The sequence below is a fragment of the Rattus norvegicus genome, chromosome 5 (assembly GCF_036323735.1).
Source record: "Rattus norvegicus strain BN/NHsdMcwi chromosome 5, GRCr8, whole genome shotgun sequence".
NCBI lineage: Eukaryota > Metazoa > Chordata > Mammalia > Rodentia > Muridae > Rattus > Rattus norvegicus.
The window spans coordinates 127,012,210-127,039,312 of record NC_086023.1 but is presented as its reverse complement, the minus strand read 5'-3'; the positions used below and the strand labels follow the sequence as shown (position 1 = coordinate 127,039,312).

Here is a 27,103-nt window from a genome sequence, read left to right as displayed (position 1 = left end):
ATTTCAGTTGTAATCTGGAAAACAAGAGAACAGCAGAGGCTGGGCCCAGTGTCCTGTGGGACCTTTAGACCAAAAAGAGAAGCCACTGACTTCAGGAAGCAAAGCCTTGGTGACAGAGGGCTATAGTTCCTGATTGAAGGGCTGTGGATCTGGGAGGCCATGACAGGCTCTCTAGACTCGAGTGCTACTACAGGACACCTAGGCTCTTCCGCCTCTGGCTGGCAACGAATGCCAAGCAGGCTCAACAAGGAGGTAAGAGTTGAAGGGACAGCCCTTCCCTGTGTCCCCAGCTTCAGAATAGGAGGAGGGGTTGGGGCAGGGGCTTTATGAGGGCAAGCTCCTCTAGTCACACTGCATCTCAGGTTCGAAAAGTTGTGTTGGCATCTGCTGTTTCTAACAGCCTGGGGAGCTGATGAGACCAGGTCCCTGCACCCTGAATTTAGTCATCCTTACCTTCCTCATTTTCCCCTCTGTCCCCTCAAATTCTTGAACTATGAGTCACCTGGCTGGTCTGTGTCTGCCCATCTGTGCTGGTGGTTTTTAATAGAGAGAGGATTTGAGGCCTCCTAGATCCCCCCTATAGGTATAAGTATACCCCACCTATCCTATTTAAATAGCTCTAACAATGGCTGCTTTTCACACAGCACTTCTCCATGATTTCTTTTTTTTTCTTTTTTTTTTTCCTCCATGATTTCTAAACCTGCTAGGTGCCAGGGGTTTTAGTTGGCAGTTTGGGTTAAAGTATCTGGGAATTACTATATTCAGCTGGGTGTCTGAAATGCAGACAGGGTGGTCCAGGCTCTTCTGTAGAGGAAGAAGACTATATGAACAAGGGCCAAGGAAAACAGGTATTACACTAGAAGGCCGATGCCTTCATACCTGAGAAGGAAACACAACCTTGTAGGTGGGGGCCATAATTTTGCTATGTGTGCCCCCCAGAGGCCCACAGCCTATAGCCCTGGCCTTCCTCCTTTTGCTTCCTCACCTGCAACATACCCAAGAAGTCCTTGTTGTCAAAACCCTAGTCTTCTAAACTCTCTTTGTCTAAATCTGTCCCCTCTGTGTTAGAGAAAAAAAGGAAACAAAGGACTGTGGGGGAGGAAAATAGCAAGGTGGAAAGGTGGTGGGCGCTTTCATACTGGATAGCATCCTCCACAGTCCATGCCTTGTCATTTGGGCTTTCTTGCAGTGAGTCACAATGTAGATGACCAAACTTCTAGCTCCCAGTGTGCTGACAATGAATGCTGTCAGAGATTTTTGGTTGAGACATTGGAAGAATTCTAGCTAGAAATATTTTGGCACTGAGAGAAATCTCCCTGATGCCTACATCAGGTTGTGTCTGTTTGTCCATCCTCAACAGAGGCATCTGCACTTCTTCAGTACCCCACCCTGATGGGGTGGACCAAAGAAGACCATATGAGGACCCACTATTCAGCCTACCCCAAAACTGTCAACTCTGATGGCCCAGAGGAAGGTACGTGACCCTGGGCTGAAAAGCTCTCTTCATAAGCAGGGTACTTTTCTAAATATATGAACAAGTCCTTCCTTGTTCTGGGGAAGCAGGCAGATAGAACACCTCACAAGTGCCCAGTTCCCTCTGTCGTCAGGCTCCTGATCTAAGCACTCCTTCAGGACATTTCTCCCTCTAATCACAGGATTCTGTTTATCAGCCTTGGCAATTCTCAAAAACTTCCAGAAAAAAAATGCACATTGTCAATTGACTTCATTAAGGAGGAAGACCCTCTCCCAAGAAAGGGCTGGAAGGGAGGGCTAGGGTTATTACCAGTTTTTCTACAAGAGCTGAGTCCTGCAATCCCACCAGCTGGTGCTATCTGATACAGGCCGCTATGAGGCTCCCTGTGAAAAGCAGGTTATGTGCTGGACCATGGGCTCAGAGCAGACGCATGGACAAGTTCCCCCACCTTAAATCTAGTACTCTGCCCCCAAGCCTTGCACCTTGCTTCTGACTTGAGTCCAGGTCTACCTAGGTCTTAGGATGGGTGACAGAGAAGAGAAAACAACAAAAAAGATACTGTACCTGGTTTCCCATTCTGATCGGGGGCCTGGGGCCGCCTGCATATCTCGGTGACATAAAAGGCTGTAATTATAGGGAATCAGTTCAATGACAGATGAACTACTGTGTGGTGACAAACACAAATGCTTTGCACTTTGCAAAGTCCGGTTTATGACAACTAGTGATCTTCTAAGCTCTCTCTAGTCCGGTAGCCTCCTCTTCCTTCCAGGCAAAACTTCCCTTGGGCAGAGAAAACAGATCCACACAACTCCCGACCTGCACTGGCTTGCAGGAATCTACTTTGGGTGGAGGGGCAGCAGCTAGGACGTCACACAGAACGCAGAATAGCTAAATCAATGCAGGGCAAAGGAGGCCACCTCTGCTTTCCACAAGGGTAAAGAAAACAAGCAGCAAAAAGAGCAAGACATCTTCAGGTTTGCAGACAGAGCAGGACACGCGCACACAAGCACACACACAAGCACACACAGAGAAACCATCAACAGGGAGGAGTGGGAAGGGAGGCAAGGACTTATGGGAAAACACAATGAAAAAAACAGTAAGAGACAGTGGGCCCCCTAACTTAATGCAGGGAATGGGCAAGAAAGCTTTCTCAGCAGCGAGAGTGCACAAAGAAAAGGCCAGGGGTGCAGCCTTGGTTACAAACAAATGGTTAACCAAACACAAAACCAAACAAAAGGGAGAGAGGAAAAACCAAAAACATAAAGGCCACTGGCAAGGTCACAGAAAGATTTTTGTTTCTTTTCTCTTGGTTTCAGATCCAAACTGGGTGGGATGTCCAAGAAATGAAGACTGTATTTAGAAGAATGTTTTTTAATTAGACTTGTCAATTAGGACTGGAAGGCAACGCTGGAGCACATTTGATTTTTGTTTTTCCTCTGCGGCTCTCTCCTTCCTCCTGCCCCGGCGCCCCCCGGCCGGCGGGCCGGCGAGCCACAGTGCGTTTACCTGACTGTGGGGTCCCATCATGCTGCTGGGATTGTGAGGTGGAGGCTGTGCGTGCGGCGAGGGCTGTGACCCCGGAGGACCCTGTGAGGCCAGACAGTAGAGGCAGGTTATAGATCACAGCACATGGAGAAGCGCAGAAGAAGCTTAAAAGAACAAAAATTAAACCAAAACGCAGAGTGGCGGCGGGCGTGCGGGTGGTGGGCTGTGGCTGGCAGGAGGTGGTGGAGCACTGCTTGGGTCCTGGTTCAATGGCGAACAACGGCGGGCAGGCGGGAAGGAGGGAGGCTGACCAATACATTCACAAGGGATTTGGAAAAACGAAAAAATAAAACAAAGCACCTTCATCAGAGCACACAGGAGCGAGGGCCAGACGCAGGCTATGACCACACAGAGTTTGCCATGTTAAATACACTGGTTGACTCAGACAGGGCCCTGGACCCAGACACAATGCCTGAAAGCACCACTTCAGAGGACAGGAGGAATCAGGTGAAGTCCCTGCCCTCAAGGAGCTGACGGTCTCTCAGACAGAGAACAGGTGATTTGGGACAGTATTCATAAGGTCCTGCTGCTTGAAGCAGGGCAGAGGGAATGATGGACAAACAAGGACAGAGGCAGAGGTGGTCTAGGTTCTAAGCCAATAGTGTATACAGACAGTCGCCAAGCTCGTGCGAGCATTGTCAGGACTCCATGGCTCATGAATTCACCTACAGTTCAAAACAGCTCTGTATGCACTGCCTTTTCTTTCAGCCTTTGCAGGAGAGGAAACACCGTGTCAAGCAATGAAGAGACCAGGCCACAGCCACACAAGCTCTAAGTGGCAGAGCCAGGCTGAGGCACAGGGGTGAGCACTGTCACTGCTTGGTGGTTCAGTGGGCGGAGGGCTTACTTTCCAGATGATGGTGAGCCACCTGCAGGTCCAAGCTCTGGGCTATGCTCACCTCAACTGCCCACCAAACACAAGGAGATGAATTCACTATCTATAGAGTAGGCCAAACTGCAGGTTGTATCCTGCCAGTGGGTGCTAAGATCAATGCAATAAATGCAAACGAAACAACAAAAACAAAAACAGAGAAACAAAGTATCAGAGAGCCTTATGTATCACAAGGAGAGTATCTCTTCAGAACTTACTGTGTGCAGGAAAAAGTACACCGGTGTGCCTGCATGCCTTTGCACACAGACATGCACATACACAGATTAGGAAAGTCATAAAGGTTTATGATAGTGGCTCACGGGCATTTTGCTTTTAAGGCCCCTTTTGGCTCAACAGGCCACTAGGACCTAGTCTCAGGACAGGAGCACGTGTCACAAACTGCAATGCACCCTTCTGCACTGGAGCTGTCCCTTATAGTAAAACTCCAGGCATTTATGAAGGGAAGGAAAGCAAGTTAACTAGAGCCACGGGTTCCACCCTCAGTCTTTCTCAAAGCCCATGTGGACACAGAGCCAGGGTTGAGGAGAAGGGGGGCTGGGGGTAAGGTAGAGACAACAAAGAGGTGGGCAAAACAAGAGGCAAGAACTGTCCAGCAGCTGAGGGCACCACTGAGGACAGCCCCAGAGCTTCTTGGCTAAGTGAGGGGCTGTTCACTTCCGGAAAGCTTGGAGGAGCAGATGTTCCCCTACCTGCCACGCTACTAATTTCAACAAGTGTGTGTCTTTCTAGCGGCTGCCAGCAACGGCATGGTTTGTTACCATGAGCAATTTTCTTAATTAACAGACATTAATTAGCCATTTAGCAATTTTGCAAGCATTTGTTTAGCGGCTTTCCTAAACATGAAAACCACTGTGATAATGGCACTGATTAGAGGGTCCCCTAATTAACAGTACAGGGAAGGAAAATTGAAATCACATAAATTAAAAAGGGAGGGGAAGTTAATGAAGGCGGGACATATTTGCACCTGCAAGTCTTTTATACCACAAAACTTGGGTGTAATGTAAACAAAACAAGATAATTTGAAGCCAACCCCCAAAAAGAAAATGAAAAAGAACGGAGGAAGAGAGCTCAAGGGGTAAGGTCCAGCTGCCAAGAGGGGGCAAAGGCTTGTCTGCTGGTCCTCAGGCTCCTGGCAACAGGAACCACCTCCTCCCTCACAGTCCTGTCTCCCTCCCTGGTCACACAAACGCATCTGCAGAGCAAGCAGACTGTTTTCAGCAAGCCCCGAACACCTGTGTACCCTACCAGGCAAGAGCAGTCCCTGATGGCTACCAGGAAATAGAAAAAACACTTGAAGCAACCCCACCTTGGGGCTTCATGTGATGGCTGACTTGAGGTTCAGCGACCAAGCCTGGGTCTGAAAGCCTGGGCTAGTAGCAGTAGCTAGGTCCTTACAAGAGGCACCCTGGGGTGCAGAAGGCAAAGCTGGTTCTGAACAAGCGGAGATAGCAAGTTTGTCACCAAGACAGATTCACCATAAAACAAGGCTGTTGGTAGGACCCTAAGGGCATGTAGGGACAGCAGTTCCCTTTCTCCATGTGAAGGTGTGTCAGAGCATCCTAGCCCAGGCTTTGACAGAGATAGTCCACAGAGGAATTCAGATGACAGAAAGTCATCCCCTTAGTGGAAGTGCTACCCCTTTGTCTGTCAGCCTCAGACTTGTCTCACTTTAGAAACCTTCAGGCACAGCACCTGGCCTCTCGGAGCCTATTGCATGGGTCAGAAGCAAAAAGTTTTCTTTTCACTTTGCAAGTAGTTCACTCATGTTCTTGGTACCTGTGTCATCTGTTCTCTTTACTATGCTGGGCCGTGACCTTAGACTGTCTGAAGCATCCACAGAGGAACCCTGAACAGTTTGCCACACGTGCCCCAAACAAGTAGCCTCACCATCCCTTCTTTGCCAGAGAGCTGCCATTTGGTTTATATAAAGGGAACCTGACGGCTCCCCCAATTTGTCCTGCATGGGCAAACCCCCACATAGAAGTTCGACAAAACACACAATGACTTTGCTGGAGGTTTCTGACCTTTGTGCTGAGATGCGAGGAGGAGGGTGTCCCAATGATCTGCTTCCCAGGCAGGACAAGTTCCCTCCCCATGGACTGTCTTAGAGTTCAGCTGCTGGAAGCTTTTTGAAGGACCTAAAGTGTGTCTAGATGGCTAACTGGCAAAGGCCCGTCCCCTTAAGGGCTCTGGGGTGCTCTGCCACAGGAGCTGCACCACACTAGGGGATTATTAGGGTGGCTGAGTCAAGCTCTAGTATTCCTTTGTTTGCATATAGATGGTCCTACACTGACAGATTGCCATCTCCTTCCCTAATGTTCTTTGTTTCTAGGGAAGAATCAGGACAGGGGATAGGACTTGTCCAAGACTACCAGAAGCTAGCGATTTGCTGAGCTAAGTTTTCAAACTCTGTCAGGGCTCTGCGGATATACTATGTTTCCAAATCCATCTATTTTTAAAGAAACAGGGCTTGGGGAAAAACTGGATCCCAATTCTAGTTAGCCCTGTCACTGGCTGCTCCTGGCCTCTCACTGATGAGCTAAACCAATTCTGGAAACCTAGGGGAAAGAGGGTCTTTTGACTACACCAGCTCACTTGATCATATGTTCTGCAATGTAAGGACCACCAATTTTATAGGCAAGAAACAAAGCTGAGAAAGGAGAATTCTGTGGTTACTAATGAGGAACCAAAGCCTCATTCTTGGAACCAGGGATCTGGAGGAGTCCAGCACCCCACAAGCCCATGAGCCTGTGTCCAAAAGACCTCCAAGTTCATTTGAGGAAAAAAAGAATCCAATGACAGAAAAGGCTGAGCTGCAAACCCACTTAGGGCTCTAAGAGTGATGCACAGTTCCCCCTTGCTGTCCAGAGAGGCTAAAGGATGTAGGTCTGCTCTCTCAGCCCCCAGAAGCTGGAACGGCAACTACAGTCCTGCAGTAGATCAGACTTGTTTCTACTGCCTCCATTGCCTACGTCAGGAGATGGGACCTTAGGAGAGGGGGAGCCAAATGAACAAGGGCAATTCCTGCTCCTGAATCTTAAAAAAAGGTAGAAAATACACCTATGGCCTATGTGGCTTTCACACCGTGCCAACCCTGTTAATGGATTTGCCCTTCCCTCACAGCTGGCTCCCGATCACTGCCTTCAGACACCCGAACCCCCAGACTTCCTTTTCATTCTTTTTTCTGTAATCTCAGCATTGAATAGTGTTATATCCAGCAGGTTGTGAGAGCCACTTAGGCAAGGCTTGGGAGGCTCTGTTACGGGTGTGATCGAGGCAAGTGTTTAGCCATTTCACAGAACCTCACAGTCTGGATGCTGATGGTTTAGTGCAAAAGCCTTGATGGGGCATCAGCATGGTAGGAAGCAGCACTCCTGCAGCTCAGAGATCGGAGGTCTTTGCAGAAAAGCATTTTACACTGCCAGCAGGAGCCCCTCCTGCCACACTCTGGCTATGCCCTGTACTTCGGCCTCTCGAGTGATGTACTAGGGCATGATGGGGAAATCCTTGACGTATATATATGTGCTGAGTCTAATTCTCTAACGGCTCTGAGCCTCAGGTCTCGCTAAGAAAACTGGAGGCATCTACACAGCTGGGCTCACAATAGGCCTCTTAGGCAGGGAAACTGGCAGCTTGGCTTGCAGGTTGTAGCCTGGGTCAGGGTGTCCTGTCATGAATATCCATACCCTGAGGAAAACTATATAGATAGCATCCTCTAAGCCTCCACTGATAACTTGCTGGTCACTTGGTGATGTGTGCAGAATTCTGGGACAACTATTATTGTTTGCCCCATTAGGATAGCCAAGGCTGGACCAGTGCAGTGAGGTTTGGGCATGTGACCATACAGCTACATCAAGAGACCTCATGAAGTTCTAATGTTTTTGGTCTTGAGGAACTAGGAGGGCATGTTCCAACACCAACAGATGGACCAATCGGATACTCTAAATGACTCTGGGGTAGAGAATGAGAGCTCTATAAAGAAGACTAAAGAAAAATAAATGCTAACTTTTAAAGGAGAAATGGAGGGGCTGGAGATGGCTCAGCTGTTAAGAGCACTGGCTGCTCTTCCAGAGGACCTGGGTTCAATTCCCAGCGCCCACATGGCAACTCACAACCGCCTGTAGTCCAGTTCCATGTGATGTGACACAGACACACATGCAAGCAAAACACCGAAGCACATATAAAGGAGAAATGGAGATAATTACATGGTCCTTTCTTAAATACCCCTACTCCCACCCCTCCATAGAAGGAGCAGGGGTAAGCTGAAAGCTGTGGAATGAGGGCTAGAGTCACACCCTGTGGTCATGGCCTTGGCTTTGGCTGCCAGGTTCTTTGCTCTTACCCAGTCCCCAGGGCTCAGACAGTGCTTTAGAACGACAGTGTCATTACCATCTAACTTTCATTCTCGGAGAAGGTCACTGGAAAGTGGACTTAAAGATGTAGCTTCAAGAGGTAAAGTAAGAGCCATGACATCTCCACCCCTTCCCTGACTGTGGACACTGGGCTCTATCAGAGCAGAGTACAAAGGCCTGTGGTACTGGCGGGCACCTGCCTGCTGGACATGTTGTGTAGACGAGGCAATGTAAAATGATGATGATACACAGCAAAAGGACTTCACAGACAATCCACCTTGTACTCTGTACAGAGAACCGAGGTGTGCCCATGGGCCACAGACATCTGAGACGGGGAAGTCACCAGTTAAGAGTGAGAAGAAATGCACAGTGAGTATCTCCACTCTGGGGAAACTGGAGGGAGAATCAGCAGAGGGGCTCTGCTTTCTATGTGAGCAAAGTAAAGCCAGCATCATGGCCTCCTGCCCTGTCCATTCTCCGTGATGTCAACTCACAGTGAATCTGAGTCTCACATGCGCCTGGTGAGACACACACGCACACTCAAGGAAAGATTTCTCAACGTGTACATGGCACACTTGCCCCATGCATCAGCAGATGATAGCTTTGCTGTTGATACTTTGTTTGTTTGTTTGTTTGTTTGTTCTTTTGAGACAAGAGTTTCTCTGTGTAGTCCTGGCCATCCTGGATCTGTAGACCAGACTGGCTTCAAGCTCAGATCTGCCTGCCTCTGCCTCCTCTGAGTACTGGGATTAAACGGATACACCACTACCCAGCTAGACGGTAATTAAAAAAACAAACAAACAAACAAACAAACAAACAAACCAAAAACAGGGAGGAAATCTGTGCTTACTGCTTTTAGGCGGAGAAAGGGGCCAGACACGCCCTAGCCATGAAGGAACCTGCTCAGACTCAGTCCTCTGCCACACTATGCATAGTTCAGTTGAGGCTGAGGTGAATGGCAGTACAAGACCCCGAGGGGACAGCTACTAGTCAGACTACAGTGAGCTCAGGGAGAAATCGGACCTGCCAGCTCTTTCTAAGGTTTGACTGGACACAGCCACACGCATCTGTGCAGCCATGGGAGACCTGAGGAGCACAGGGTCTTGACATTTGCTAACCTTCCAATCACAGGAATGGTCGACAGATCCCTGAGGAAGGGCATAGCTTTTAAGGCTGATGAGGGAAAACTGGCGCCTTTATTAATTTGCAAGGAAAAATGCAATACCCGCACACTTTCTGATTTTAAGCTCACATCTTCCCTAAAAGACAAAGGCAGTAAAAGCCAACTATTTGCACAGGAGAAAATGGCGTCAAGCCTGGTGGCACGTGCACTTGGGAGGGAAGGCTGGAGAGTCTAGGGTTCAAAGATAGCCTTAGCTACACGGTTGAGTCTGAAATGGGGGAGAACATGGCAAACCAGTGACATTAAGGCATTAGCAGAGAGTCACGGTTTATCCCACGGGACATGGCCAGAATGAACGGAAGTCCGAGGCTGACAAGCATGCTCTCTCCCCACTGGCCACATCACCTTTCACCAGCCTGGTTTGCTTGCCTTTCAGTCCTGAATAGACTGCAGTTCACCACTGCAGCATAAAGGACCAGGGGCTGGTGAGACGACGCCTGGATGAAGATGCTAGCTGCCGAGCTTGAGGACCTAGGCTTGCCCTCGGACTAAGTGGTGGAAGGAATGGACTCAGAAGCTGACCTTGACCTCCACTCGGGCATCCCTCCCCCCAGCCCTCTGCTGATGGAAATCACTTCATCCCTGCCACAGTGCTGGGCTTCTCTTGTCTGGGACATGAGCATTTGTATTCTGTTAGCAGGTTCAGACTGCTTGGGCCCTTTTCTAAGGACTGAGGTTCATGGAGGAGCTTCTGGGTTCCTCAGGCCTAATCTTAAATGCATGGGTTGGGATGGGGTAAAATAGGAGAGGTGATTTGGGGAGCCACTGAAACCTTGGAATCTCCCTTCCTGACACTGGGTGTCTGCTATCTGTGTAACTGGTCATCTGTCTGTAGGGACAAGGGAAGAATATCCAGAATTTAGACTAGCAAACAGGACCACAGTCTGCTGTGTATGGCCAGTGCATTTGATGGGTACCAGCTGCTGTGCCAACGTCACAAACAAGTAGCACCCCACCCTTCCCTCAGGAGTAGAAGTCTGTGGGAGACTTAAGTCTAACTATGATCACAGCAGCTTCGGAGACAGAAACTAAATGCAGGCAGTATTTACGCTGCAGTGATTATGACAGAATCACAGGAGGCAGAGCCTTGAGGGTGTAGATGTGCTCTGGATGAAGAGAGGTGGCAGTCTGGGCGCAGAGGATGCCTAGACAGCCCCGGTTCAGGAAAAGATATGTATGCTTGCAGAAAGGCAGGGACCTGGGCCTGGGACGGAGGAAGTCTAACCTATGGGAGCTTCTATTAGGAAGTTACTATGAAGATTGGCTTATCTGAGGATCGCACGTCCATTTCTTCCCACGATGCTTCTCTACTTTCTTTTCAAGTCAGAAATCAGGGCTGTGGCCATGGGGGAAAATCCTGAGCTAACAGCTGCCAGGGTGCTAATCCTCATCTCTTGTCATGGGGATGGAAGAAAGCCTTTATCTTCCCCCTGTGAGCAGGCTCTGTGACCTTGATGGGATCTTCCACAGCACTGGCCAGGTCAAGGTTCCCACACAGTCTCATCCCCGAGGGCTTCTAAGAGGGACCTGATGGCAGGTGTTCTCCCTGACTTCTGCTCATTGCAAAGTCACGTGTTCTGGGAATGTGTGGGCATCAGAGACGGACCCTGATAGTAAATTACATCAGTTCCTTGGGATACAGGGAGAATATTCCTGCTTTGCCAGAGCAATCTGCTCCCCCCCCTAAAAACTATCATTTGCTCTGCAATTGGACAGTGTTACTGATGCAGCTGGCTCCTGCCGGCCTCCACCCTGCCTGCCAGCTCTGCTCTGCTGTTAATCGCAACAGCACAGTGAAGGTGAGGTGCATGTTAAAGAGGCATGGCCTCATCTACCCAGAGAATCCTGCTCTGCTTGAAGTCCTCTAGACACTTGTGCACACAGCTCTTCCAGTAACACTGCACAGCTCAACAGATAATCCACAATTGTTCATAGCCAACCAGGAAGCAGGTAACCAGGCCCCGGAAGCCACAAACCAAAATGCCCAGAATTCAGCCTCCAATGCCTACCAAACAGCAGACCCCAGAAGTGATCAGTGTGGTTTCTCAAGCCTCTCCCTTCCCGACATGCTGAGATGACTTGGGACTCTATTCTCTTCTCAGTAAGGGTGAAGCAGCAGGCTTGGGCTGGTAAATGCCAGAACTCTGGAAATGTACAGGTTTGCCATGGGGGCAACCAACATAGTCCCTGGAGAACTTTGGCAGAAGGAGTGACTGGGGTAATGAAAGAAGCCAGGGTTATGGGAGGAGCCTGGCCTCTGTGCCTGTGAAGATCCTAATATACCTGAAGACAATCTCAAGTCTGTGGTGCCAAGAGTCAAGTGCGCGGGTCAGTGCTGGAGCCAGCCATCACCGTGAGGCAGCTGCTAATATGTGAAGCTGTCACTCATGATCCTCTCCACCCCCAGAGTTCTCCAGGGACACCCTGTCTTTTCCCCTCTTACCTACTCAAGAATTCCACTTGGAACAAGGCTCTTCCACAGGAGAGCAGGCAAGCCTGGGGTGTGGTTTCCTTTTGTGCCTCCCACATCCACTACCTCTAACGTTATGGGGACCAGGACTCAGAAAACAAGGCCACTTTTCTAGACTCTTTGACTCTTCCTACAACTCCACAGCTACTGGATTAGTTAAAGCTACCTTCAGGAAGAGGAACTTGGCTAGATGTTGGGTTTGTCCATTTTGATCTTGGAGCAAAGATAGGGCCAGACTCTGTCAAAGGCTTCTTGAATACTGACCTGAGAATGAAGAGCCTTCACTCCTAGAAAAGAACTCAGCAGCTGGGAGAAGAACTCAGACTGATGGAAGCACAGAGACCAGACCTGAGAGCTGATCCTCACCCTGGAGACCAAGAGCTGGTCTACCAATGGTGTGAGGCTGAAAGGGACAGAGCAGATAGGGTTCTGGGTGCTGTACTAGGCAGTGTGGAGTTTTATGAGTAAGGACACTGTGGAAGAGCACCGAACATGGCAGTCTATGACGGCAGTGGACAAGTGTACCCACTATGGCCAGGCCAAAGGCCATTGACCGATTGTGTGCTACATGACGAAATGATTACATGCTGGCCTCTGGAAAGGAATCCTGTACAATTTCCAACCATTTTCATGCTCTCTGGTGTAATTCAGAGCTGATGAAGTAGGCTGTTTTATAGGCAGGGGAGAAATGAAACTCAAAGGTGCTCCAGCAGCTTCTGCTGACAGAACTCCATGTCGTCCCTGGGGTCCGAGAGTAGGTCTCCATTAAGTTCATCCAAACAAGACTGCTAAGAGCAGAAGCAGAAACTCCTGAACCCACAACCTACATGTCTGCCTTCATTTCCCCTAGAGACTCCTGTTAGGGGCTAGACCAAAGAACAAGGAGTCAGAATGGCCAAAGTCAAGGGACTAAGTCAAGTGGGCAGACTTGAGCAAGAGATTAGGAAGCTGCCTCATTAAAGGGCCAAATGGAACTGGTGTTTCACCAGAACCAACTCTTGTTAAGTGTTGACAGGATAGTTAATTTGGAGAATCATGAACCTTAGTAATGTCATAAAGGCTGTACTGAGCTTCAAGACGCTCTTCTGCCAAAAGAATACACTAAAAGCAGGTAGGAAACTTGGAGAATAAAGTGGCCCCAAGACACACGGGAACCATCCAAGTGCCGGTAGGTACAGTGCTCACCAGGTACCTAGCACCAGGCATATCACAGATTCTCCACAAGAGTCCTGAGGACTCATGGATATCCCATCCACCCCAAATATGGGATGTGGCAATTGAGGTTCAGAGAGGTTCACTAGCCACCAGGAAAATAGCCCCTTCATGTAGGAAGGAGGGGGCGGGGCTGTGCACCTGCCTGGCTCAAAGGGAACTGCATGCTCCCCAGGCCCCTGCCAGCATGGATCTGAGGCTGCTCCTCATCTCCCAGCAGCACTGCAAACAGCACTGGACATCAGGCATCTGTGTCTAGCCTGCCCCCCTCCAGTACAGACAGAAACAGACAGCAGGAATCCTACAGCAGGAATCCTACAGCATCTTAGGTGAGGAAAGCCCCGATGCTCCCAATGCCCTGCTCACAGCCACTCAATGCTCCTAGCCTGAACAGCGACCATCCACACCTGCCCTGCACTGTCATCTGCTAAAAGAGTTTAGCTTAACATCTAGCACCAAGCTGGCAGTTCATGAAAGCCGTGCCTGCCCCTAATACTCCAACCTCATTAACCACCAGTTAAGTCTTAGCAAGAGATGGGACTTTTCTGGGACGAAGCTCACAGAAGCTCGGTGGGACTGGGCTAAACGTTTCATTGCTGTCAAGGTCTTCGTGTCTGGATGGAACTCTGCTTAGCAAAGTCGCCTAGGGAAGTAAGGGCCTTCAGACAGAAACGGGACGCACACCTGAAACTCACTTGGTGGGTCCTACCATGTCCCAAGTCCTCATAATATATTATTAGATGGCTCAGCTGTTTCCTAATCCTAATCCCAGACCCCAGGCTTAGGTCTTCCCAGGGAAGGACATCTACTATGACTGACCCAGGGGCCGTCCTGACCTGGGTTGTGCAGAGGCATGTGTACTGTGTACTGCACAGGACTCTACTGGAATTCTCTTCCTCAAACCCTTTCTGCTACAAGGACTCAGCAAATCTGACCTCCTTTTTGTATAAAAGAGAAAAATCTCACAATTTGTTGATGTGACAGAAGGACAGGCAGAGTTACCCCTGCATTGGCTAGAGAGTCCCAACAGTCTAGTCCCACAAATGCGAGCACCTGCAGACGTGACTCTTTTTTTTTGTTGTTGTTCTTTTTTTTCGGAGCTGGGGACCGAACCCAGGACCTTGCACTTCCTAGGTAAGTGCTCTACCACTGAGCTAAATCCCCAGCCCCCAGACGTGACTCTTATTTGGGGAAAGGAAATATAGTCAGGTAGTTGGCAGCATAGGGCAGTAGCTCTCAGAGGCAGAAAAGAAGACTCAATGCTAAAAGAAACCCAAATAAAAACGCAAGTCCAAAAAGGGGAGGAGAAAGCAGCCCCGGGTCAGCAGCAGCTGGCACTGGTCCTCCCAGCACTAGAGGTGTAAATGCTGAAGTTTACAGCTTGAGAGGTAAGGCCCACCATAGGCAAAGAGCAGTGTCCAGCTCTGTCTGAGCCACTGCCAGTTTGGGAAGGAGAGAGCTGTTGCAGACAACCAGCAGGGCTCCATGGTGTGGGGTTGGCTCTGCATTAGGGGGCAGTCGCAGCCTGCAGAGACACTAGGGGCTTTGTTACTGAGCAAGTCTCCCAGGCGCTGACTGCTGATGCATAGCTAACGGGGCAGCAGACACTGATTTATGTGCGACTATCCATTTCATCAGTGAGAGTCACGGCGCTACATGTGGAGTGCACACTGGGGGTGGGGGCAGCTGGAGTGTGCAGACACAAACCTGTCCAAACACATGCGTCTGGGCAGGCATACCAGCCAAGGCCCACCAGTCACTCAGGCAGCCTGGCACTTCAGGAATAACCTTTTGTCCATGGTTGCTAGGAGCCCTGGTGCCAGTCATCTGCCCCTGGGCAGACATAAGGCACCAGGCTGGCCGCTGGGTGAACAGAGACCTATGAGGAGGTGATGGTGCCCAGGAAAGGTGAGTGGTGGTAAGGTTCCGTCACTAAACCGAAGGACAATAAGTCCTGATGTGGGTAGGAAGACTCTCGAAGGACACCCAAGAATTTGTCAGTAGGGTTAGATACAATTCAGGGTACATAGCTCGTGGGGTGAGAGTGGGGGCCCTTCAGTTTTCTGCCCTGTAGTCAGCTTCTATCGCAATAACCAGAGGTGGGAGGTTAGTTGCTTCCAGAGCACACTGACTGAATGGATAGGGTAGAGTAGGAAGGACTTCACCTCCATCTGAGGCTTGGGCCCAGCAGCTGGAACACTTCATCCCTAACCCTTCTTAGCAGTAACTGGCTCACCTCTGTCAGTCTGGAAGCAGATGACTGCACCTGGTAAGAAGCTGGGGGCAGGGGAACCAGGGCTCAGAGAGCACCTGTGGGCCTTAAATCAATGGACAACAGACTGGGCAGAGCCTGGGGTGAGGGGGTGGGGCCTGGGTGAAGGGGAGGAGGGAGCAATGACTGGAAAGATGAGTAGTTCATACAGAAGCCACAATCCTATGCTGTCCAGAACCGTCTGTCCGGCTCCCTAGCCAGACCTGTGCAGTCCCAGTAGCGCTCCCGCATCTGTGCTGCAGCCATGCTGGGCTCTGGGGCCGACCTTCTAAAACAATGCAATCCCAGAAGGCAGGAAGGGCTAACTCTTCTGGGAGAATGCTTTCCCCCATCTTCAAAAAGGCCAGAGAGCTCCCACCAGGAAGGGCCTGAGCTCAACCAGGACAGGCAAAAAGAGGGCTGAAGGGGCAGGAGGTGTTTATTTACTATACACCCAATTCCTGCCCCCAAACTGCCCAGCATTGTCTAAGCCTAGCCTGTGCTTCTATGTCTCACCATGACATCTCTCTTTATGGCCTTTGCTAGACTGAGTCCCTGGGCAGGTTCTTCTCTATAGCTCCTTCTGGTAGTGATCACCAGAGTTCCTCAACCATAGGGACATGCCTGACACTCATGGGTTTGGTTCCTGCCCACTTCCTTGCCTCCCTTCTTCTCTCAGCTTTCTTTTTTTTTCCTTTTTTCCCCGGGGCTGGGGACCGAACCCAGGGCCTTACGCTTCCTAGGCAAGCGCTCTACCACTGAGCTAAATCCCCAACCCTCCTCCCTTCTTCTCATTGGCTCCTAGTCCTGACAGCAAGTCCTGGTTAGTAATGGGTTTCAGAAATCAGGAAACCAGGATTTAATTTTTTCTCTAACCCCTAGACTTGAAGTGGTCGGCAGAAGTGCCTGTCCTATGGTAGCAGCTTTCTGACTGGAGGAATGGCCTGTGTGCACCCCCATCCCTCACACACCTCTGTTCTCCTCTTTCTTCCAAAGAAGGCTGTAGACAGCATTGACTTTCCTAGAGCCAACCCACTGCCACCAGCAGTGCATTCAGGTCAGCAGGGGTTTGACCTCCCTGGACGTATCTCCCCTCCCAAGCTCTCCACTGGGCGTCCTGTTTGTGACTGTTTACTCTCATCATCAGTCAGTCAGCTCACTACCTCACATAACATCTGCCGATGGCACAACTGCCTTCTCCACAAAGCTTCAAATTCGCTTCTCTCTATTCCCTCAAGGACTTAGAATCGGAGGCTGGAGCCTCACAAGACAAGGCTGTCTCTACCGTTTGGCAAGACATCAGCAAGCAGCAGAGCCTTCTGAGGCTGCGTCTCTGGGGAGCGGAGCCCACGGCGGAGTCTGCAGGAGAAGGGCTGGGTTGTAGATCTCTTCCTTCCTTTTGCTTGTTCTCTACCTTCCAGGCTGTGTACAGTGTTTCGTCCCTGTATCTTGCCCTTGTCCCTTGTCCCTGTAACTAGGGCAGAGATCAGCCTATTTACAGGGCATTGGGCACAGATGGGAATGAGAATGGGGTAGAAGGGGGCCCTGCTGGAATGGGACACATCATCACTGTCTCCACAGCTGAGCTTTTGATAAAAGGAGTTGGTTCCCTTGCTAGCCCAGGACTGATCTACAGAAGACACAACGTCTATCCCTGTGACCTCTGCCGGTCCCCACTGGGACCAGTTCCCTTCTCCCTCCTCTCAAGACTCCATGTGCAGTTGCTGAGTGAGAGGCTGGACTAGCACACTAGAATGTGCTCTGTGCTCGTGCTGCTCCTCTGCTGCACTCAGCACTGCCGCTAGGCTCCTGGGCAACCCCAAGAAGACAGCCATCCTTCCTGTCTTAGACAATCAGGAGACACCTACACTTGGACTTTAGTGGTCTGAGAAAGGACATGGGGAGCCAGCGGTTGGACTGAGTACAAACTTTATACACTGGACAGTGTGGGGCAGTCCTTTACCTTTCTAAGTCTCCTCTCCTGACCAGTTCTGCCTCACTGGCAGGATCACTCAACTCAAGGAAAGGAAGTTGCATGCTTAAAACACAACTGACAATTAGTAATGGAATTTAACAACAAAACAAGAACAGAAACAGGTTGTACCCAGTGCTCTACTCTGTGACCCCTGTTGTCCTGCAACTGTCCAGTTCTAGACCTAGAGATCTTTGCTGGAGAGTCTCCCCTTGGGGCTAAGAAACTCAGGGACCTAGCCAGACCAGTATGCTTGGCCAAGGCCAACCCACTTTCCAGATGTGTAACCTGAGTTAAGCTGTGAGGGGGAAATGCCACTGCCTGATTATGTAAAGTCCATCTGGGTTTAATGTAGAAAATCAAAGTTGGACGACTATCTAGTCCAGCCTGTACCATCTATTGATGAGAAAATCTAGGGCCAGCAATGGGGAGCCCTGGCCCAAGGTCACTCAGCCAGCAAATGGCTAAGCCCTCTGTGCCCTTCTGCAGACTGCCAGTCCTAAATGCCCAAGCAGCCTTTGGTCAGAGTTCAAGTGGTCAAAATTCCAGGTTGACACTTCAGAGCAGGCTAGGCTTCTGTCCTGTACCATGAGCACCACAATAAACTTGGTTCAGACAAGTGCTGTGTCCCACTCTACTGCCTCCCTGCCAGGTGCTACAGCTGCTATACTTAGGGCTTTTTCTTTTTAAATAACAAGGATCAGAGTTCAACCATCCTGGCTAGACTCTGCAAGGCCTCCAAAAGCCTCAGAGTATCTCCAAACTTGAAGTGTCACTGGGTCAGTATACAGATGACCACACATATCTCACACCACTCCAGAGGCCTAGAGAGGCACTGCCCATCTCAGAAACCTAGACCCAAAGGGAAGATAGCAAACAGGGCCTCTTGCACTGTTGGCCCAATCTAACTCCACGAGTAGCCATCCTGCATGGTAGTCAGAAGCCTAAGGAAGTCCTGAGTGATATTTCCTGAGGCGCCTCCATAGGCAGGAGTCAGCTGTTCCCTCATGACCATCCTTGGAGGCCCTACTGGTTTCTAAATTTAAGACCAACTGGTATTACAGTTCTGACTTGGAAAAGGTCTGTGACACCACAGGACACAGGCTGGACAAAGCTGGCCCAGCCACCAGGGCTGCCTTCCCAGGACACAGCCCTCTTGTGGCCCAGCCACCTGTCCAGGCTGCAGCCAAGAAGGAAGAAGTACAATTGCTGACACCAGATAAAATGCTTGATATCATCTCTATTTTCCTTCCAGTATCAGAGTGGCTGCTTGAGAACAGGGAAGGGCCGCAATCAATCGCTAATATTTCTGTCAAGATGATCTGTTCCAGAAATGGGCTGTCACTTCTTCCTTTATAGAGAGATGCCTTTTCTTTTTGCAGGGGTCTAGGCCAAGTGATCAGCATCATGGAAAGCCAGCACCACTCGGAGTGTCTGGCCTACCCCTACCTCCTTCATTTGACTGATGGTAGAAGGATGCTTGTTGGCGAGTGCGACCCATTGGGAGCCAAAGTGGTTTTGCCCTTTACTGCTACAATGCTGGGGAATAAGAAACCCGAACTGCTCAGTCTGTGAGAGAGCAGAAATGCCCAGGAAGCAGAACCTTCCTGAATGATCCAGCCAACCCTTGGCAGTGCACCTTGCCTGGGGAACAGAGATGATCTCAAGGCAAGAGTCTAAACGATACCTCTGTTTAACCGTGGCTGGCAGTGGCTAAATAAGGGCAGAAATCAGTTTGGGCTATCTGACCACACACCCCTAAACGTCATAGGGGAGGGATCCACAAAGTATGACTGGAATTAGAACTTAACCATGGAAGATTACAGCAAAGCAGGAAGCTGGGAGCTGCCCACATATCATGCAGACCCATTCCTTCTCCTAGGCTCAAGCCAAAATAAAAGTCAATGGCCTATTTTTAAAAATACAATTGGCATTAACTGGAGAGATAGCTCAGCCGTTAAGAGCTCTTGTACAGGGTCCAGGTTAAGTTTTCAGCACCCACAAAGTGGTTCATAACTATTCATGACTCCAGTTCTAGGGACCCAGGACTGTGTCCAGACCTCCATTGCCATCAGACACATATACAGAACACATTCGTCTATGCAGGCGAAATACCCATCTGCATAAAATAAAAACAAAACTTTACAGAAACTATTTAATTTGTGCAAACAAACACAATCTACAATTGTCTACCCTCTGTCTCTCACTATAGCAGCCTGTAGTGGGTACCTGGAGGCCATAATTATCCTTAAGAAAACGCAGAACAAAGGCATACAGGCAGCTGTGATATCTGCCTGGGCTCTGTAGGCCAGTCGGAGAAGCCATGCTTGTACTGTATCTCCCACTGAGCAGAACAACAGTGGGGGAGCCCGCCAGGTCCTTGCCCCTCAGGTAAAGGTGAGCAACAACACAGCTCTGGCCTTCCTTAGGGCAACAGGTCCCAGGAGTTTAAGCTCTTGCTTCCTGTCAGCCTCTCTAACTCAAGTCTGCAGTCTTACCCCCAAGACTCCTGAGGCCATTCCAATCTCCATACCTTGGACATGGCCCCAGTTTTGGTGGCAGGCTGGCATCACACACAGATACATGTGTGGCCATCTGATGCCCTGAACTGTCACCCTGTATCTCTCTTCTCGCTGCCCACTGATGAGCAGTCAGATACTTCTGTTTTATGGAGCGAGCAAATGTCACCAATGTCCTTCTTTTTGATAAGTATGTGCCCTAACCCTCCTCTTCCCAGATTTACTGTGAACTAAAATATACAATCTTGCAAAACGGAAGTGACTCCCAGGAAAGAGGAAGCAGAGCCCTATCGTTCCCATAGGGTGTCAATCCTATTTTTGCTCCTGACGTTGTGCATGGGGCCCCTCTGCTCCACCTCTGCATTCCTACCTGGGCTTTCTGTTAAGAATTCTCTTCCCAATATTGTCTGGGAGTCCCACCCTTCAGAAGGTATGGACAATCAAGTACTTTTCAAACTCAGTGAGGACAGGTTTGAAAGAACTGGCGATGTCCCAATCAAGAGCCGCAACAGGAAAGCCTCCCAAATGCTCCCTCTCACAGCCTGCAGAGCAGGCTAAGGCTGACAGCATTCCAATAGCACTCCAAGGCAGCACTCCGTAGCCAGTCTGCCTGAGGAGGCATGAGCACCAGAAGGGAAGGGAGGGGATGGAAAAGAAGGTGTGGAGGCCACACCCAACCCTGACAAAAGAGCGAAGTGATTTCACACCTCTCAGACCCCTACCCCTGCCTGAAAGACCAACAAGGTGTGTTGTAGAGAAGGTGGGGCTCCCCTCACTGTGGGATCCGATCCTGCCTAAGGTGGGCAGGGTGCCAGCGCAGATGCCATTGAGCAATGCTTGTGGGACGATGCTTGTGATCGCACTCGGAAAAAATCAGTGGCTAACCAAAGTGAAAGGACAACGAGGCATGCCAGGATGCTGGAGTTTTTGTTTTTCTAGTTACGCCTAAGGTTTGAAGTTTGGACAGGAAAAGTAAACAATGGTGAAGACAGGAGCAACAGAACAGAAACAAAGGACAGTTTACTCATTAAAAACGGGGAAGACAAAGAATACAGCTTCTGTTATAAAACAAACCCCACAGTGGCCTGGAAGCACTGACCTCCCCCAACACCAGGGTGGACAGAAGGGCAGGGCCACAGCCTGCCTGGAAGGAGACATCTTCTCAGAGCTTATTTCCCCTCTGCAGCTTTTGGAGAAGGGGACGAGGTACGAGTGCAGGGCCTCAACCAGCATAAAGCAACTGTATTTAAACCATGGCAAACAGAGCTGCTTTCCTGTCCTCCCTCCCTGCCTGCCTGCCTGCCTGCCTAGCACAGGGCCCCGGGGCAGCACATACCTGAAAGAAACCTGGTGGGATGGGGCCTCCAGGCATCCCATCATTGGGGGGAATGTTGCCAAGCACAGGACTTGGGGCAGCTGCTGCACTCTGTGGAGACAGAATGAGGAGGTCAGCGGCAAATATCCAACTGCACAGAGAGCTTTTGGTCCCTGCCCCCAAACAGACCCTTCCTCCTCAAAGGCCACTTTCTATACAAAGCCCTGCAGAGGGGTTATTCACTGGGCAAGCCATGGACTCTGGGTCCCCACTGCTTCATCTCTAAAATGAGAGGCAGAGGCTGATGTCTACATTTAGGCACACTGCAGGGACATAGCAAAAGTACTCCTGTAGTCTGGCAGAGCGGTGATGTGCAGTCAATCCACAGTGTATATGTTGATAACATATCTTGACTTTCCACCAGCTGCTCTAAGAAGCAAGGGGACCAATTCATAAACAGTGGTACCCTCTCCAAATCACTGACGTGTTACACAGAGCAAGTCAATAAATATTACTGATAGATGACGGGCCACTAAGAAAATATCCAGACTAGTTGGAAGGACACGTGTTCTGACCCTCACCAGGTCCTACATGCCTCTTAGTACAAGTAGAGTTACACCATGGGAGATGGCTTCTATTTCCTGTTGAATCCTGCCGTCTCAGCATCTACTTGGCACTTCTGTCTCTACAAATGCTTCCCAGGGGTGGCCAGACATCAGATGTCCCACTTGGCCACCTTCTAACACTTGTGCCCAACCTGTTTGTGTGGTCAGCATGTCTGTGCCTGACTCTGTTCTTAAATGTGCAAAGTTAAGGCTGAGGGGCCAAAGCTCTGCCTTACAGAAGTCAAAGTCTGGGCCTCTAAGCAGAGTGTGCTCCCTGCTTCTCCTGTGCAAGCTAAACTTCCACACGCCTGTCCGCTCCACCCAACCTTGGTCCTGCCAGCTCTGTAATGACCCAGAACACGATGCTCCACCACTGGTCCCTCTCCTCAGTCCAGGAGGTCACTGCTTTCCTCTCCTTGACATGAAAGAGAAGTATGGACTCCCACAAACACCGAGTGAGCGCTGTTGTTTATGTGGAATGGCCATGGCTACTGGCCTCTGATTGTGTGTCTTGTCCGACCTCCATGGTAGGAGTGTGAGGACCAGTGCTGGGAGGCACTGAGGTCTGCAGGCAGGGAACGTTCTGTTGATACAGGAACAAAGACCCAGTAGGGGAATACAGTGGTTACCTAGCAGATCCCAGGTAAAGAGAATGAACTAGCTGCTAGTTTTCATTTTCAAAATGAAGGCTGACAGAACCTCCCTAAGGAGACTCTGCCTAACCCCAAATACTGCTGGCCTTCATCTGCTCCCCCAGTCTACAGCCATGGGGAGGGGGAAAGGGGGAGCAAGTCCTGCCACACCCAGTCCTGCCTATACCTGGGAAAGGATCTGAGGGGGAATCAGCTGGCTCAGGCATTAGTTGTGTTATTGTGGCTAAGAGTTCTATGTATGAAATATATTCTCTCTCCCCATCTCTCTAGTTATATAGCCCTACCTGGCCTAGAACTCACAATTAGACTAGGCTGACCTTGAACTTATTGAAAATCTCCTGCCTAGGGAACTAAGTTGTAATTTTTTGGAACAGCCAACAATTACTTCTCTGCACCAGGAGCAAAAGAACACTAAGAGATGGAGGCTGAGATAAACTTCCATGTATCTCTCGGGTTCCTCCAGAAAAGGAACCTCATCCTTCACCAACAGCATGAATTAACCCCTGACTAGCAGACCTGGAGTCACTGCTAACTTGATGGGGTATATCTTTCGTATTCTGAATTACTACATTTCGAAGTGCCTTGCCCTAACAACTGTGCTACTTTCAACTTGTTATTTGGGTATATGGTTTTTTACATATTGAGGTATTTGTTACAACTGGTAGGTGGTCATAAACTTTTAAATGAAAGACTGAATATACTGATGATGCCCTTTCAAATATGGCTTACCATGAATTCAGGAGAGAGAGAGAGAGAGAGAGAGAGAGAGAGAGAGAGAGAGAGAGAGAGAGAGAGAGAGAGAGGGAGAGAGAGAGAGAGAGAGAGAGAGAGAGTGTGTGTGTGTGTGTGTGTGTGTGTGTGTGTGTGTGTTTTTCTGGGGATTTGGGGTGTATGACACAGGCCAGGGCAACTATGGTCCTAATTAAATGGATGGTGTAACTCTCAGTATTTCACCATCTCCAATGGAAGACAACAAAGGCAACCAGGTTAACCATGAGGAAGAGGCAGGAGGCCAGGAGGTGATTTCTATCATGTTCTGTCTCCCCAGCAGGCAAGCCTAGGTGCTCACTGTGCTTTAGCTGGTGCAAAAATGGAGACATAAAAGGATGGATAAGCAGAAACTGGTGCTGACCAGCAATTGCTAAGAGACTGCAGAGGGCTCAGGACAAACTATTACAGACCTTCACCAAGGGGACACAGGCTATAACTGATCTGCCCTCACCCTCCCACACCTTAACCACAGGAGCTGCTTGCCTACACCCATGACCCAGCACAAGGTGAGGCATACAGCAAGTGTTCAATAAATGATTACATTAATACTCTAGGACCTGCTCAAACCTGACCACCTTGGAGCCAGACCTTTCAGGCCTGCTAAGAAGTGGCCTCTCCCTGTGGTTTCAAGCACTGAGAGTTCCATTAAGGCACTCAACAAAGCATCTCGTGTGAGTTTTCTCAACAAACCCAAAGCCCTGGCACATTCTCCAGGGCTATAGCACACCAGGCTGCATGGCTGCCTGAGAGGCAACAACCACATACAAGTCAAGGTTGGAAGGACCTCTCCCGTCTGAGTCAGGTTCCTTCCCATGTGTGGACTCCCTTTCCTAAGCTCCATCCTGGCTCACACACACTGGAAAGAAGAGGCTGCCTGCAGAGTATAGAACAGAGTGTCAGCCCCCTGCTTCTAATTCTTCACTCACAGCTCAAAGAGCAAAAAGCACCCAGAGACCTGTCCTTCTCTGAGCCCTGGCATATGGGTTCTAGATCCCAGACCATCTTCTTGGGCACCCACTGTAGCATGAACAGAGGTTAGAGGAAAAACACACAAACATGCATGTACAACACATATACAAATATATGTATGTACTTAAGTGGATTGATTCTTACATCTATGCCCATCAAGTCCTAGGGGAAATAAATAAAGTCAAATACTCACGGGGGGTTAATATGGTTAACCAGGTAAAAGTGCTTTTGCCAGGCCTGACAACCTGAGTTCAATCCTCAGGACCCACATGGAGCAAAGAGAAAACCAATTCTCCCTAACTGTCCTGTGACCTTCACATGGCTGTTGTAGTGCCTGCCCCCATAAAATAATTTATTTTTATAAGTAGTCAGGTGAACTCTGGACTCTCCCAGCTCAGCCAATAACTCCTGACTGATTTATAAGGCGGCAAAAATAGTATCTTGTTCTACAAATCCTTCCCTCTTTCCCTGCCCAATACGTAGGCCTTGGCATGCCACACTACAGCCACGTGTGAAACCACCAACTGCAAGTCTTCCCTGACCGAAACTCAAGCTGGCCATGTGGCAGAGGGCCTGACCAGCAGGGGGTAATGGGTGTGTCCTGGATGCGGCCAGGAAATGAAAGTGACAACAGTAGGTGTGGTCCTGGTAGATATGCACCCCGGGTAGAGCAGGAGACCTATGATGCTCCTGGAAAACCAGGTCCCAAGAGTCTGTACAGAGTCCTGAGGTAGCCCTGTCCACCCCAGCAATATTGAGAAGGCCGAAGATGCACAGTGGGAATTCCAAGGGTGGAGAAAATGCCACATCCTACAGAAAGGTGACGACCAGAGCAGTAGCCATTGATGATATGCAAAAGAAGTCTCACACAGACCACAGGACAATGATTTTGGTGAAACACGTTCAAAATCTGCAGCTCAGAGAAATCAAAGAGCTGACCTACATGAAAAGATAAAAACCCACTAGTGTATGAAACAAGTCCCAGCAACAGAGAATCTGGCTTCAAATTGGCAGAACACTAGTATTTGGGAAGAGCGTGAACCCGTCTGCTTGCACCAACAACAGAATAAAATTACACCAAGTTTCCTTATTTATGTCCCAGAACTGGTTACCCTGGGTTGCTCACGAGTAACAGAGCAAAAGGAAACTAGTATATTGCCTACTGCCACCTATGGTAGCCTGGGCATGAGCACTGTTAGATCCCTGAAGCAAGGGTCCTCAAGGCTTAGCTCTGGCATACAAGGGTTGTGGTGCCGCGGTGCCAACACAGGTACCACCTGAGCCCTTTATGCAAGCAACTAAGGAAAGGCTATTGTGTGGGTGGAAAAGGCCCACCAGCCACAGCCAAGCCACTAAGCTCAAGGGACACAGATCCAAGGCATGCGCGTCTTTGAAAAAAATCCGAGAGAAGCAAGCACCTTTTTATTCTGATCCCATAAACCAGGAGGGGGTAAATGGGAAGAATTTATGCCCCAGCAACCTAAGAAGCTATCATTTCTGGTTTACTCTGTAAGGAAACTGAGTCTTATGGTTATATGGTTAATAATTAGGTCCAACTTTAGTCCCATACATCTAATTTCAGAATCAGAAAACCCAAGTACCAGTCTTCAAAGTAGTCCCCACAGTTTCCAAAACAAACAAAAAGCCGTTGTACTTTTTGGCTCATGATGAGAAACAGCAAACAGATCATTAAACCACCAAATAATCTCAATTCATTCTGTGACTTAGATAATCTGTGAGGCCGACCTTCTTCTACTTGGCCCTCTCTGTCAACTACTTCAGAGAGTGAGTGCCCTTTGCCAAGAAGTAAGGAATGAGATCATGTTTGTAAGATCCCTCAGAAGAGCCTGTGGACCTAACTTGCAAGTGGTCTGCAAGGAAGAGGAGAAAGACAGAGGGGCTGCAGGGCTGGGCTGTATCAGATGTACTCAGCAAACACTCTGGTGGGCAGCACTGCACCTAGGCCAGAGACGTGTGCGTTTGCCTTGAAGGTCTAAAAGATGAAGTGAGTTGTGGTGACAGAGAACTTAGGGACATGGAAAGGTACTCCAGGCAGGCACTAAAGCAGGGATTAGGGGGATCAGGGAGGCTTTAAGGAAGAGGTGACACTCAAGCCAGGGCCTTACGGGACAGCAGAACTCAAAGATGATACCTGCAAGAGATTAACAGCTGACATCTTAACCCTCTCTCCCAGCATGGGCACCTGCTGTGTCTTTGGGAGGAAGTGGGGATTCCAACAGTGCTATCCAGGACCCACTCCATCTGCAGATAGGGGTGGGCATGGGCTCCCTCTCCCTAACCTTCCTTCACATGAGAGGGCGACAGTTGTCCAGGCCCAGAATGTACTCTTCGGCTCTCTCAGATCTTTACACATAAGAAAATGCAGGCTACATCAGACCTATCTAGGGTAATATGGCTCAGAACAGGCAATGTCCTGAGTCAGGCCCCCCAATGGGCTAACTCCATTGCCCCTGGTCTTCGTAAATCCCAGCTTCTTTGGGAGCCATGGAGAAATACAAGTCTGTATTTAAGCTCTAATCCTTTGAGTCACCAGGAACTTACATGCCCTCATTTGGCTCTTTGTGGTACACGTAGAACTGAAGTCTTGGCCCCTGCTGGGGCTGTCAGGTAAGGCATCTTGCTAAGAGGGCAAAGCAGGTGCTAAGGAATTGGTGGTTCTGAGCCTGATACAGAAGTGGACAATGTCAGACAGGCTGAGCTTTTGGAGTTTGATATATTTGCTCACTTATGAGGTGAGGATCTCGTTCTTGCCCAGGCTGGCCTTGAATTCCTATTTCTGAGCTCAAGCAATCCTCCTGCTTCGGTCAAATATCTGGAATCACAGACACAGAGCCCAGTGTGAGCAGGAAAGTCCATGCATAGAGTAGCACACAGGTATGTCGGGAGGGGTTGGGCAGTG

At 49.6% G+C, this 27,103-nt stretch overlaps 1 protein-coding gene and 1 long non-coding RNA gene across 20 annotated transcripts in view; one reads left to right on the top strand and one right to left on the bottom strand.

The window, feature by feature from the left end:
* Ssbp3 (single stranded DNA binding protein 3) overlaps positions 1 to 27,103 on the bottom strand; it is a 137,824-nt gene that overhangs the window by 18,656 nt on the left and 92,065 nt on the right. For 8 of the 18 annotated variants that reach the window (XM_006238536.5, XM_006238537.5, XM_006238538.5 and 5 more), the window contains 2 exons: positions 21,207 to 21,296; positions 2,039 to 2,098 (listed from right to left, as the gene is read on the bottom strand). In XM_006238536.5, coding sequence (XP_006238598.1) covers positions 2,039 to 2,098; positions 21,207 to 21,296 — 150 coding nt within the window. Of the gene's footprint in view, positions 1 to 2,038; positions 2,099 to 2,980; positions 3,062 to 21,206; positions 21,297 to 27,103 lie in introns of all 18 variants that reach the window. The other 10 variants (XM_006238532.5, XM_006238534.5, XM_006238533.5 and 7 more) reach the window with 2 other exon arrangements.
* Positions 113 to 16,107, top strand: LOC134479027 (uncharacterized). 2 transcript variants are annotated; one of them, XR_010051967.1, is made up of 6 exons: positions 113 to 252; positions 1,361 to 1,474; positions 2,791 to 2,970; positions 3,728 to 3,821; positions 8,557 to 8,632; positions 9,823 to 16,107. It is a non-coding gene; the product is annotated as an uncharacterized LOC134479027 (long non-coding RNA). The 2 variants fall into 2 exon arrangements; XR_010051968.1 differs by having other exon boundaries at positions 2,791 to 3,821; positions 8,557 to 16,107.